This window comes from Mercenaria mercenaria, unplaced genomic scaffold, assembly GCF_021730395.1.
Source record: "Mercenaria mercenaria strain notata unplaced genomic scaffold, MADL_Memer_1 contig_3675, whole genome shotgun sequence".
Taxonomy (NCBI): Eukaryota; Metazoa; Mollusca; class Bivalvia; order Venerida; family Veneridae; genus Mercenaria; species Mercenaria mercenaria.
The window spans coordinates 1-15,110 of NW_026461837.1; the positions used below are offsets into that span (position 1 = coordinate 1).

The 15,110-nt window shown below is 33.6% G+C and overlaps 1 protein-coding gene across 1 annotated transcript; it reads left to right on the top strand.

Annotated features, from left to right (window-relative positions):
- The first annotated feature begins 8,795 nt into the window (after positions 1-8,795).
- On the top strand, positions 8,796-10,775 carry LOC123544428 (uncharacterized). Its single transcript, XM_053534421.1, has 2 exons — positions 8,796-9,081; positions 10,348-10,775. Exons 1-2 carry the CDS (start codon positions 8,796-8,798, stop codon positions 10,773-10,775), a joined length of 714 nt encoding a protein of 237 aa, XP_053390396.1.
- The last annotated feature ends 4,335 nt before the right edge of the window (positions 10,776-15,110 follow it).

A 15,110-nucleotide genomic window follows, 5' to 3' on the forward strand; every position in this document is an offset into this window, starting at 1 on the left:
CCCGTGCGTTATATAAAACATTAAATGTTACATAAATCTGACATTTAAAAACAATGTATGAACTAGTTTTATTAATAACAATAAAATATACCTTTTAAAGTTTCTAGTTCTCTTTCGTCCTTAGCAACTATTGTCTTTACTTGTTCTTTCGTAGTCTGAAACTCAGTTAGTAGCGCTGTAAGTGTATCAGTCATACCTTGCTTGCACTTTTCAAGGTCTTTCTTTATATCATTTACGAATATTTCCATTCGGATAATTTTTTCAAGCATTTTCTCTTCGTAGTGAAATTTCGAGCAATGCATTTCATTTGAGTAAACAAGTGCGCACAGAAAAATGTAAGGAATCCATTTTAAAACCATTTTGGAATTCCTATTTAGAAAACAGGAATATGAAAATGCTCCTAAATAAAGTTTTAATATCACACTGGAATATAAGATCAGCACAATTCAAGACGCAAATGGAAAATTGTACCGGCCAGTTCACAATGTCAGTTCCTTATGTTTTTACCATAAATGCCAAGACTAAAATCTTCAAATCATTCTTAATTCTAAGCACATTATTTCGTGATACCTCATGCGTACAATTATGAAACATCAGCTATGAAAGCGATATATTTAGTTTATTTGTAATACTGTTTATGCAGGGGTAGCTACAATACTCGTTCGTTTGGTATATTTACGTCTGTAGAAGCCCTTGAAATATATATTGTGGCCTAGACCTTAAGTTTCCGGGTGTATAATCACTTCGACGTGTTTAAATATAATAAAACAGAGTCCTGCTATACATTTACTCTTTTTTTGAATTCTAAAATGTTTAGAATTGTCTGTCATTAAACAAAAAATACACTGTACTTTCATTATGACGTCTAGTATAGCCACAATATACGTCTGGTTCATTAATATTTGGTTGAATGGATGTTATCATGAGTATTCTATAACTAAAAAACGATACCTTCTTGTAGTTTATAGTCTGATTTACCACGGTTTATATTCTTTGATATTCAAATTTGATTATTTAATAATTCCAACATGGCTCAATTTGTGTATCAATTGTAAAAAGAATATGCCAATTGTTGCATATTTTTACAACGAATCAAGGCAGTCGCATGCTTTATTGTCTGATTTATCACGGTTCAGAGTTCAGATGCAAAGGGATGGAACCATGAAGATTATAGCGCAAGTGGTTTTAAAATATGTCTGAACAATGAACCATGGAAATCAGAGATAAACCACAAGAATGCCTTGTTTATATTCATTCTAACATTCTCATTGGAATATAATGACAAAATATGCTGAGCTTTGGTTGCTTGAGTAGTAAGGAACCGGACGTCATGCGGCGAGTTCACGACATTACTGAAGTAATAATGTTCTCTCACAGGTCCGCGCGTCAGCGGTTGTCTACCGCAGAATATATAACGTCTGACATCTTTTATTTTGTTTGCCCGACAAACAGACTGAGTTATGTTACCCTCTGCAATATACAACGGTTTTCGCGCGGATCGTTGAGATGTTATTATAACTAATTATGAATTCACATTGCTGCATAAAATGTACTGCAGTTTATGCTTTACATTTGCTTCTAGTTTATCACCAGTTTTATCCGCAATTATCTCAAAAACTACTCAAAACACTTGCAAAAACTTATGACTTACTAAACAGAAGTGTATGTATAAAGTTCTACTGTTGGCGAGTCAGTGATCTTTACCATTTGAAAGACATGTCCAAAATATTCGTTTCTTCAACACTCAATTCATTTGAAATGTTATGATAACTTGATAAAAGCCTAACATGTTTACATTCCTTTCAGTTTAAATGTCGCTGTTGTTTATATTGCACTTCAGTTGCTATCAGAGATTATTTTCTTTACACCTCGGAATTTCAAATGTACATGTATGTTCTGAAATTTCATTCCCAATTAACTTATAATTTTTGTGTTGGTAGACCATTTTAATTTAAGTGTACATAATTTCTATTACTGCAATCTGACATTCCAGTGCTTGACCTTCACATTAAGAAATTTTTTAAACATTATAAACTGTACGCATCACGTTTTACGAGCTATCTTATGCTTAATAATGTCTCTCAAAGTCAAATCAGTTTGATATGAACTCACTTTTGATTTTAAGTTATTTTCCTTCAAATGAATTAATGTTTGCATCAGATTTTTATGTTTTTTCCCTATTTCTACCAGATGAATAGATCTTTCTTCCAAGTACATTGATAGTGTTACGTAACACATATTACGGTGTATAGTACCTCTAACGAATATACCATGAACACTGTACAGTTCCCATCAAAGACTTAATTACAGGCGCATTTACTGTACTGCACGGCCATTTATTGGTCGTACACACGTGACCTCCCCTGTAGTTTCCAGTAGTTTGACAGAAGCATGTGTTACATCCGTCACGTACTAACCATCTATACCATTCACCATCATACTGGCTTTCTACAAAGATCTAAATATTTTTTGAAAGATTCGCGCAAATTGGAAATCTATGTAATTTTCAATAATTTTGTTTAGATACGAGGCATTCTTACGTTCATTATCAAATGTTATTCGGAGAAATTTAGTTCATTTTCAACATTCTTAAAAACTAAAACATGGAATGGTTGGGTTTATGATTTGCCATTTTTTCTTTCTTCCTTTTTTATTTCCTTAGCAGAGTCCTTAAATTCTATTGTCACCCACTCTTGTATATTTTCTTTCGAACTGGTCTTCAAAGTCTTGGTCCAACTGTAACTTAAAAGTATTTAGTAATACAAAGATAAAAACGAGGTCGCGCGGAACGGCGAATGAGCATTATATACCAATGATCTGACGGTCCATTTTCACTCGGATAAATGATGTTCAGTATAGTTTCTGTCATAATATTTCAATGAGCATATTAGATCATCGTTCAGATATTTGCAAAATGTCCAAAGACACGTTTAGATTTTGATATCATTATCCTTCTGCAATGGAACGCCTTAATTCCTACATGTTTACACCAGAGTTCACATACATACCGGTAGATTGACAACATGAAAACAGTTATACGTAGTACCACATGGCAGCAAAGAGCTGTTTACTATTTTAAAACGTGTTTACTGCAGAAGCCATCCGAATGAGGAAAGACGAGAAGCACACCCTATAAACGAATGTATTCCCCCCTCTTCCTCTTGCGAGTGATCAAAACACTAAACAGACACGCAAAAGGTAAGAGTCGTCTTCAAATTCATCATTTGGCTTTACACTGTATGTGTATTTAAGTTAAACGATAAGTCTAACATAAATGTGTGTATATGGTGATATAATAGATGAAACTGACAGGTAATGTTTAAAAAATGTTGACTGGTCACACTCATTGCATGAAAATTCACTCGACCAAGTCACGAAACTGATGAATAGCACGCCAAATTGATTTGTAATCCAATTATCCATGATGTTTTCTGTAATAAGTATGCATAATCCTGAACGCGTATTTGTGAGTGATACTGTATTCCCTCTTGCGAGTACGATAAGTGATTTATGTCCTTAAAAGGCGTAAATGAAATAAAAATATGCATACAAAATTGTTTCTTTTGATCAGTCGTCATGTTTATAATGTCATTTAATGTCGAACCCCCGTGCGATGCTTGTACTAATCCACTTGGATTGGGGTGGAGTGTCTGTGACTCGCTATCCTACTTAATTAAATAATTTATGGAATGCTTCAGCTTCGTTTACATGCAAGTATTCAGTGTTAGTTTTACACACATATACATGTACTATCATAAAATACGAATTAGAAACTGAATGTATACACAGGGTCCCTACTATGTCAAAAAGACATGCAAGAAATTAACCGTCGATTCCCTATGGAAATCACACGAAGAAATGTTACCTTACGATTTCTAAATATTGATGAGATGAGACAGGAGAGGACTATAGGTTGACCCCCGTCTGTCTGTCCGTCTGTAACAAAATGATCCTCTGATTTAAAAAAAAACAAACTATTTCACCCGCAAGTATCCTGCGAATGGACGTATAAATAGAAAAAAGATAACGAAAACATTATCGAAAAAGTCGATTAAGTCCTTATTAGTAATTCAGAGTTTACTTCATGGTAAATCAGTCAACAAGATTCAAAAGTAGTACAACTATTTTGTCACGAATACCCGATTCCCCCTTCCTCAATAATAACATAAACATGTTATCGTTACAAATACCGTGCGCGAATAGTACAACCGTCGTGTTTACTACCTGTCAAGATTTACCTCTATTTCTCATGTTAGAAATAATTTACATTTGATAGTGATAACGCACACACGCCGGGAATCTGTCCTTGCGGACTGGGTCGTTCATTGCTAGGCTTTGCTCAATCCACTTCCGTTGTTTTAAAAATGGCGTGAGTTGTACCTCGTCTTTGTTTCAGTATGATCGGCAAATTCCGACATTTATATCGAAAGCTGTATGTTATTTGGTAAGTATAAATGTATGAGAAATGATTATCAAATTACAGAAGGTAGTCGTTGGTAGGCATTAGAGATATTGCCATATTTATGGCTGATAGAGAGTTAACAGGCTTTTCCTTTGATTTTATCTGGTGACCTAGTTTTGGACCCCAATTGACTCAGTTTTAAATGTCACCTATAGATGATCAAGATTAATATTCTGACAAAGTTTCATTACGATATGGTCATAGATGTGGCCTCTAGAGTGTTAACTTGCTTTTCCTTTGATTTGACTTGGTGACCAAGTTTTTGACCCATCTGACCCAGATTTGAACTCGACCTAAATATCACCAAAAACACATTTTGAAAAAAGTTTCATTGATAAATGGTCACAAATGTGGCCTCTAGAGTGTTAACTAGGTTATCCTTTGATTTGACCTGGTGACCTAGTTTTTGAACCCAGATGACCCAATGTCGAACTGGTCCAAGATTTTATTGAGGGTAATATTCAGACCAAGTTACATTAAGATTGGACCAAATTGTGATCTCTAGACTGTTAACAACCTTTCCCTTTGATTTGACCTGGTGACCTAGTTTTTGAGCCCAGATGACCCAATATCGACCTCGTCCAAGATGCTATTGAGGGTAACATTCTGACCGAGTTTCATTAAGATTGGACCAAAAGTGTGACCTCTCAGTGTGAACAGTCAGATTGTTGACGACGGACGACAACGACGGACGACGGACACAGGGTGATCGCAAAAGCTCACCTTGAGCACTTCTTGCTCAGATGAGGTGATAAACTCTCATTTTCCTCTAATGGCACTTCTGCTTGTAAAATGGGGACTTATTTCGCAGAATGTATTTTCAGTAAAATAAGACAAGTTTCATGTTAAAGTTCATGTGTTTATGGCAAATACAAAGACAAAACTAAAATAGAGCTGTTTACTGTGCGACGGTGTCATGAAAGCGATCCACAAAGGATTAGTGGATTCAATCTGGCGCCGTTTCACTCCAAGTCACCCCATTTACTGTTCATATTTTCACACCTTATTAATTGCAGTTGCGATTATATATTGGTTTCAATGGTTTGAAATTCTAGAAAATATAGTCTTGTATGCGACACGTCGTCGCATTACGGTTTCATGATGGTGAACATTTGTGCCAAGTTATTTCAAAATCCCTTAATGCATAAAGAAGTTATGGCACTGACACGAAAAACAGACCATGTTTCACCTTTAAGTGTCACGTTAAAAAGAAAATGGAAAGTAATAAGATGGACATTAACTACATATGGCCGATGTTTGTATGTAAACTTTGAGAGAGGTAGGTGCAATAGCATTGAAGTAATTGCACGACCAAATATATGAGGACACATATACAAAAAGATCGAACAGACAGACCGCATGGTGACTGCTTTATACCACCCTCCTTCAAACATTGTTTGCGGGTTCTAAATATGAAGAAATACTACCGGAGCATAAGAAACGCCGGTATTTTATAAAGAAGTCACTCACAAACAGGCATACAGTCTTTTTACCAAACTCGCAAGCACTTGTACAGTAAATAAGCAAGCGTGCATACAGTCAGGAAATAACATCGAATCTTCTTTCATTTACGGTTATAAACAAACTGGAGAATTTATCAATGATTTTATTTTATTTTACCAAACTTTTTCTTTATCCATGAAACAGTGGAATTTACATGTAGGTCATTCTTCAAGCAAGAAAATAAGTAGATTTGACGCCGACAATGTACAGTTTCTGGACAAAATCAGTGATCAATCGAGTTTTTTGCTTTAATTCTACCTGTCATCAGACTAACACATTATATACAGAAACAAATCATGTTTAGCTTCCAATAAAATGTAAATATACATACCTTCAAAGCAAATCAGTCACTTTGAAATGCTGTTTTTCAGCTTTTAGCTGTACGTTTATTGTTTTGATCACTCGCAAGAGGAAGAGGGGGAATACGGTCGTTTATAGGGTGTGAGAAGTATATAACATATCTATCGCTGTGAATGTGTTATTTTAAAAACTGAAAAATATATCTTTTGTAACTATTAATAGTAAAATAAAACAAATGAAAACAAAGTTTTATCAAATGACACACGTGACTAGACTAATGAATTACCAAATTGTGCAAATGGTTAGACTAATGAATACCAAATTATGCACATGACTAGACAAATGAATACAAAATTATGCACATGGTTAGACTAATGAATTACCAAATTATGCACATGACTATACTAATGAATACCAAATTATGCACATGACTAGACAAATGAATACAAAATTATGCACATGGTTAGACTAATGAATACCAAATTATGCACATGACTATACTAATGAATACCAAATTATGCACATGACTAGACAAATGAATACCAAATTATGCACATTGTTAGACTAATGAATACCAAATTATGCACATGACTATACTAATGAATACCAAATTATGCACATAACTAGATTAATGAATACTAAATTAGGCTTAGACTACTCTAATGAATTACCAAATCAGGCACGTGACTAGACTAAAGAGTTACTAAATTATGCATATGAATAGACAAATGAATTACACAATTATGCACACAACAAAGGAGTATTAAGTGATTTGTGACCCAAAATAAAGAATAATGAAATAAACCTCAATTCTCCTGAAAAAATGATAGCAGATGCTACATAATTTGGTAATGAAGTACCAAAATTTGTTAGATATGTACACACCAATTACAAACTTGTATTAATCATCCCATATTAATTAAACCACTAAATTTATTAGAACACTTTATCGTCTAGAAAAAATAAGTACTTGAAAAAATATAGATAACATTCAGTTTGCTAGTATACTGACATTTTAAATATTTTTTACACATGCCAACTGACTGTTTATATAAATACTTAACGCCGAACCTTTCCTCAAAGTAATTAATCAAACCTCAAATGATAAGAGCACCTGGTTTATTTCCAGGTAACATGTAAAAAGTTTGAACAGGGATGTTAAAAGAATGCTGGGGTACATTACAACCAAAGTTATATTGCGACAACATATTAACAGTTTGTATTAAAGCACAGACAATGCTGGTTCTACATGAAATCTTTGCATTATAAAAATGAGGGAATGGGGAAAATATTCATTAGAGTAGGAACACGCCGCATGACGTTGTCTTGACCCTAAAGAACGAAGGCAGGGCTTAGTCTTGAAACCCAGCTTGATTCTAAGCGCAATCTTAGAATTGGCCAATGACAATATTTCAAACTGTGACGGTTCTAGACGTGCAATATGTTGCATTAAAGTAAATATACAAAGTTTAGCTTTGTGCAAAAGGTAACCAGCGGCCCATCTATGCTATTTTTCAAAAATCCTACCTATCCTAATATCGGCCCGACGAGCCGGAATAGAATTGGAAGTTTCATAGTAAGTTTGATTTTCCGGCAGCAGAACATCTTTTTGAAAAATATATGACCAAAAAGCAGTTGCGACACATGTGCCATATAGTGCTTTATTTTTTTTCAACTACATTGTACTTTCCGCATCCTGTCAATAAAAGTACATGTACTTGCGGAAGACAACAAAAAAAAAACACTGTTAGTAACATAAACGTTGTCATAAAGTTGAAATATTGTTTACATAGTGTGCGGACAATGTGCCGATATGCGATTATGCGTTGGCACTATTCTTGAAGAAATTATTCAGGGTACACGTTTGAATTATGCAGAACCGTGTTTTAATATATCGAAATAATAAAAGGTAATACGCCTGAGGAGTAATTTCCCGAGGGCGTAATTCAAGTGAATTACACACGCGGCGTATATCCGATTTCCATTGTTGAGACATATTAAAACATGATTTAGCTATATATTATTTCGATTCTAATATGGCTTTTATGTCAGCAAGTAGATGAAATAGGAAAGCACTATTTCATGGTGTATGTATGGCGCCAAATATAGTAGGTCGATGTGACTTCAACGCGTCATAAAATACGGGAAGTAACACGTCCCGCGGAATTACTTAGGAGTGCGTAGACGTCTTTTGAGTTTTTCTACTCATCTAATAATCTATGCAGTGTGTGTTACTCTAATTGCAACACCATTCTGTTATACTATTTCTATTCTAAAACATCTTTTATATAAAATAGTTGATCAAATAGGATAATACACTTTCTCGGCACCTGTATAATATGTCGACGTGACGTCAATATATAACTGTGTTTTAAACGACAAAGTGCATGGACTTTTCATATTAGAATGCTATGCTTTTATCATCGAATGAAATTCACTGACATATTTTGAAACATCCCTCGCTTGTTTCTAGTTGTCATATATTATTTTGATAACTGAACATATTCACTCAGTTTTTGAAGGTAACGCTATGAAGATGTTGGTAAAAATAGTTCTGTTAGTGGCTTTATGCGCTTTTGTGAATTCGACGGAACCGGAATGTTCAAGATTTCACTATGAAGAGAAAACGCTTGAAAAGATGATTAAAACTGAAATATATGTGGACAAAATAAAATCGGAGACTGAACACATGCAGCAAAAAATGTCCGAGAAAATGGATGGAATCCAAGAAGACTGGAAGAAAACGCAGCTTGAATTAAAAGAGGCCAACGAAGACAATGAGAAAGCAGTCGAGGAAATAAAAAATAAAGTAGAAAGTATGTATATGTCATTATATCTAAAACTAGCTATTTTCTGCATATCAAGTATTTTTTAAAGAAGTATAAAATATCCAATCAATTTTCGTTATTTTACGCTATTACATTTGCATTTTTGTTTTCTGAAAAATATCTGTATACAAATGTACTAAAATATCCTGTTTACTTAACCAATGACACGGTTGCATAATGGTAAGGGTAAGCTATATTCCGTATACGTGTAACTATTTCAATAAGATAGCTCTAGATTTTGCTAAGGTCCTGTTGTTGCCCTCATTTGAGTGCGTGTTTATATATAATGTGCTATTTTCGAACAATTTTGCCTCATGTTTTTGTATATATGCAAACTTAAGAGTATTTAAAATAAACTTGAACTTTGAAACTTGAAACATGTACTTTGAAGTTCTGTTTTCTAAAATCAATTTAATTGTCTTTTTTCTTTATTCCGCCGACGTCGTTTAAAACGCAGCGTTAGTTGTCATTCGGGAATCAGATAACCTATTATTCATAATTAAACACAATAAAAAAACACAATTTTGCATAAAGTAGGCTAAACCTCCATCATATCGTGATGTCCATTGCAGCGAGGCGACGTAAAAAAACCTTGCAGTAAGCGTATAAGATGAGAAGAAAACATATCAATTTTAAAAACCTGCATTAAGACAAGAGATAAGATTTTTTAAATATAACTGATAATCCATTGTTTATATAAATGCCTTTAGTTTCTCGTTCAATCGTAATTTTATTTTATTGCTTAAAGCAGCTACCGTATTCTGAATATGAAAAAGTGCGAGTCCTTTGATCGTAACGCGATGTCTATTGTTCGTCGAGGTATAAAACTAAAATTCATTGATGTAAGGAATGATAAAATCTGTAAGACGATCATTTGGAAACAAAGAATGTAACCAAGCAAAATAATAGCAGACTATGTTTGATTGAGTCTGTCCCATAGTGATGTAAGCCTGAACATAAGAATATTTTCAAAATTATTCAGACGATATTTTAAGCAATATAATTGAAAATTATTTACAGAACTAAAACGTTACTGTGTTATAAAATTAGTTTTAAGTGAAAGCGACTGACATTTTCCAATGTTTAGTTTTGTGACAAATAGGATCTGCTTGTAATACAAAAATCATTGAAACACAGAAATTGTCTTTTTTCTTAAAAATGATCGCCATAAAACATAATATAAATTCAAATTACATAGTAATAGTTTTATAAAGACACTGCATGACTGTGACTAACGAGAACTACCCTTTCCAGGTCTTTCAACCGTGCAAGCAGTAGCTTTTCTGGCACACAATATAAAGAACAAAGGGCCAAGCGATGGTGAGACAATAGTATTTAGCACGACACACTTTGATGTCGGTTCCGGTTACAACAATAAAAATGGAACCTACACAACACCTGTCGCCGGAATCTACATGTTTACCTTGCAGCTGTGTATTACTGGTAGAAGATACATTTACTTTGAAATCGACACGGAAAACGGTCCTATTTTAAAAGGTTGCTTCAACGACGATTCGGGTAGTTATGATGGTTGCCAGACAGCCACAACTATTGCAGAACTGGGTGCAAAGGAACGTGTGTGGATAAAGAGCGGATCTTCTTCCAGTGGAACTGATTTCTGGACGCAATCAACAGTCTGGAATAGTTTTTCTGGTGTTCTAATTAGCACAGTTACGAAATAGATAAAACAATTCAGCTGTTTCTCACTGCTAAACAATAATCATAGAATTGTTCAATGTTTTCACAATCAATTAGTACACAGAATACTTTGATATAGCTTGTGGCTTTTAGTAAAAATAGAACTGTAATTGTATGCAGAACGCTAGCTTTTTTATTTTTAATGCAAACCATTTGAAGTGAATTTAAACAGTTGTTCATTTGCTCTAATTTCACATCTTCTACATTTTATTCAGGTTGTGTAAACAGTTATTACAAACGTATCGACTAATACTTCGTCATTGCTCTTTCCATGTCATATTGTTAGCGCCGCAATATCCTCCTAGATAGTCTGTAAATTATAACGTTATTAATATCATTGAGTAATAAAGTGAATACAAATGCTGAACTTGAGAATGGAATGAAACTTTTGTTGAAAGGACAAATTTTATCGTAAAACGTTGTAATGGTGTTTTTAATAAAAAAAGAGTACGATTTGTGAAACCATTTGCATTGTCTGAAACAGGTAACACCGAACGGTATTATGGAATCATTATGTACGGTGATTTTAATGAAATGAAATATCATTCGCCCTAATTAAAGTAAACCTATATGTGTATTAGCAAGGAGAGGACCGAGAGAGTGCCCTATGGTCTCGGGCAAATATGACAAACAGCGGAACTATGATAGAGCCATTATTAAAAGGCATGCTTACAGGAACACGATCCATAACGACCAAAATACATACCGCACATGTAGAAGAATTACAAAATATACTACTTTATCTTCAGTCAGGCAGTTATTCCGTCCCTTCGACTCCATTTCCTTTTCTTGTCTCTGACAATTCAACTAATCGTGATCTGCCAGTTTAAATGGCATTCAATCTTTTCAAATTCAACTTAATATTTCTGATAGGTTGATAACAAATGTGTTGATCCCTGCAATGTTCACATGTACAGTGCTGAAAGAACTTCAAACCGAATCACATAAAAATGATACCGGTAACTAAGGTCCTATTTTGTAAAGGTATTTCCATTTACTGTTTATTGTGTTTATGTGCGACATATTATGTTTTAAGAATAACCCCAACTGTACATGATCTGTCTTCAAAAGGGAAAAAAAGGCTGATTCTGAAAAAAAAACTATAACACTTAAATGTTCATTTTTCTTTTTTTTTCAGCAATAATTGTAAAATCTACTTCCTAATTGTGTAACGTTACTTCAAAAAATTGTATTGATTCATTTTGTCTCGTTCTAAAATAGATACACAAATGTGTTCAAATACAACACAATTGAAGCATACACCATTTCCCAAGATTTCGGCAAAATGACATCTTCTAGTGTGATATTTGAATGTTAAATGAATTGCTGATAATTAATCTTCTGACGAGTTATGTAAAAATGTGATCTCCACAATTTATCTGAAAAAAAAGTACCAATAGTAGGTATTAAGCCGATCTTGTTAGAATTTGAGGTTTTTCTTTTGTAAAGATTTCCTTTCATCAGAAAAAATCTGACTATACATCGTCAACAACAACAATATTCTATACATATACAGATGACAACGACAAAAATATTATAATTGCGGAATTGTTAACTCTTTCTTCGAATCAAATGTGGTTTAATGTGCAGTACATAATGTCATACAGTGATACACAACAGTATTGCATATACATGTATAAGAGATTCTGAAGATTTTTACATGAGTAAGTATTGTTTTTGACATTGCCACCGTTAAAACCATCCCTCAGCAGAATACAGGAAAGCAGAATTGTAATGGTCACGTTAAAAAAGAACGCATGATCGATATTCAAAGGAGGTAACACATGTTGTTCTGAAACACAAGTTGAAAATATTTGATAAGAGCCTATGAATCCGACAAAACAAAATTAAGTTAATTCAGCATGTTCAGTCCTTCAAACACACATGTTAATTACGATATAAATAATACCTTTAGTTTTACTTTCTAGGACATCATGACATTAAAATAAACATGTAGATCTATGCTTTTTATGTTCAAAGAAGTCATAGTCTACTCGAAAAAAAGACATTGTTTGAAGTTGGGAAAATAACTCTAACGGTGTATCAATATTTCAGATCGGCATTCTTTATTTTTGGAAGTTAATAAATCATTATCAAACCTAGCTGAAAATCTCACCGTTATGAAGCTGAAGCTGATATCATCTATATCCATACATTTAATGATGACTGAGCACGATGTACGTCCAATTAACCCTTCTCTCTTCTCTACCATTTATGTGCCCCCAGCCCCACATTATATATATATATATATATATATATATATATATATATATATATATATATATATATATATATATTTTATTTTTTGGGGGTGGGGGTCTCAAAATCAATCTCTCAAAAAGTATTTGACACAGAGTCATCAAACCTCACAGGTCATTCAGAATGTGCGATTGTGCATCTTCTGTTTTAATTGGAAAATCACGCAGCTAGACTAGAGTTATGGCCCTTGACTTAGTAAAATACCAAAATCCTAAATCTGCGTCGTGCATATCTCATATAGTAGAGTTAGCAGCTTTAATGTCGGATAATCCTTAACTCTAGGCATGTATGTCATGGATATGCTGTGTTATTATTCCCAGCACTGTAGAATTATGTTTTCTAGTACAAAAAAAAAAAAAAAAAAAAAAAAAAAAAAAAAAAGAAACACGACAAAACAGGCTTTAGGACTCTTTATTCTGACTTCAGGTCAAGTACACAGCAATAAAACAGATAACCGTCTATTTGTTTTTAGGTTACGTATACATATTGTTATGTTTTATCTTGTCCTTTTTGGATGAAAATCTATTGAATCAATCAGATTTTGACAGAAATTAGTTATTTTAACATCAAGACAGTAAAGCAATACTAACATGGAGTAAGTGTAATACTGGAATGTTACACACATTTTCCCATGTTACATTTGTAACTCTAGGCATGTATGTCATGGATATGCTGTGTTATTATTCCCAGCACTGTAGAATTATGTTTTCTAGTACAAAAACAAAAACAAAACAAAAACACGACAAAACAGGCTTTAGGGCTCTTTATTCTCACTTCAGGTCAAGTATACAGCAATAAAGCAGATAACCGTCTATTTGTTTTTAGGTTACGTATACATATTGTTATGTTTTATCTTGTCCTTTTTGGATGAAAATCTATTGAATCAATTAGATATTGACAGACATTAGTTATTTTAACATCAAGACAGTAAAGCAATACTAACGTGGAGTAAGTGTAATACTGGAATGCTACACACATTTTCCCATGTTTTTATTTTCCCCTTAATTTATCAGTCACGATGAGATAAGTACGTCGCTTTTGAGTGAGGTAACTTTAATTTGTCTGTCTTATGTTTGCAATTTACAACCTATACGGCGCAGATGCTGTTCCTATTATAATTTACAATCTCTAACTGGCAACCCTACTATCTTTTTAAAGACTGATTTCATACATTAGATATAATTTGCACGTGTAATAATTAAAAAGGAGGCCATAAAAGCAGCTTTAATGTCGGATTCTCTTTAACTCTAGGCAAGTATGTCATGGATAAGAACATGGATTTATACACTAATACTCAAACTCAACGGTGGTACAATGGGCTAAGGCGTTGGTCTATGGTGCCTGGAGGGCAGTGATTCAAATTCGACTGGGGTCGACTTTTATTATTATTATTATTACTACAACTTGGTGAGAAACGTTTGATAAAAGTCAAGGTCACCATAAATAAATTGTAGGGTAAACTGAAAATTTTACACATTCTTTGTAGAAATGATAGGTACTTCGTGTAAAAAATGTTTAGGCTCATCTCTTTAATACTGTAAGGGATATAACCTTGAAACTTGAAAATAGATACTTGATCCAGTAAAAATAAACAATAGTATGCCAGACCTAGGTTAAAGTAAGTCTTAATTTCGACAAATCATATAACTGGATCTGTAAGCAAGTTGTAATCATTCAATTACCTCTTATGTACCGTCTGTTTCAAAAACGTTTCATGTTTAAAGTTTTGTTGGCGGCGTTTAATCAACACAAAGCACACATATTACCGACTCGTTTGTTTGTTTGTTCAAAAACCGTCAAAGTTGAATTAGAATGAATGAATGGCTTCGTTATTTTTCTAAAAATAAAACCAAACGGTTAGAAACAATACATACCTATTTATTTGAAATTCAGTATGATGCGAAGGGGTTGTTAAATGTCAATTTTACAGATATCTATTTACCAGCGTGAAGTTAGCAATAGAGCAGGAACAGTTGTATTACTGCCCTTACTGTTATAAAGTTATAGCAGTAATAACACTTATTCCCCGTATGCAATTCCGGCATTCTTCGGTTATTACT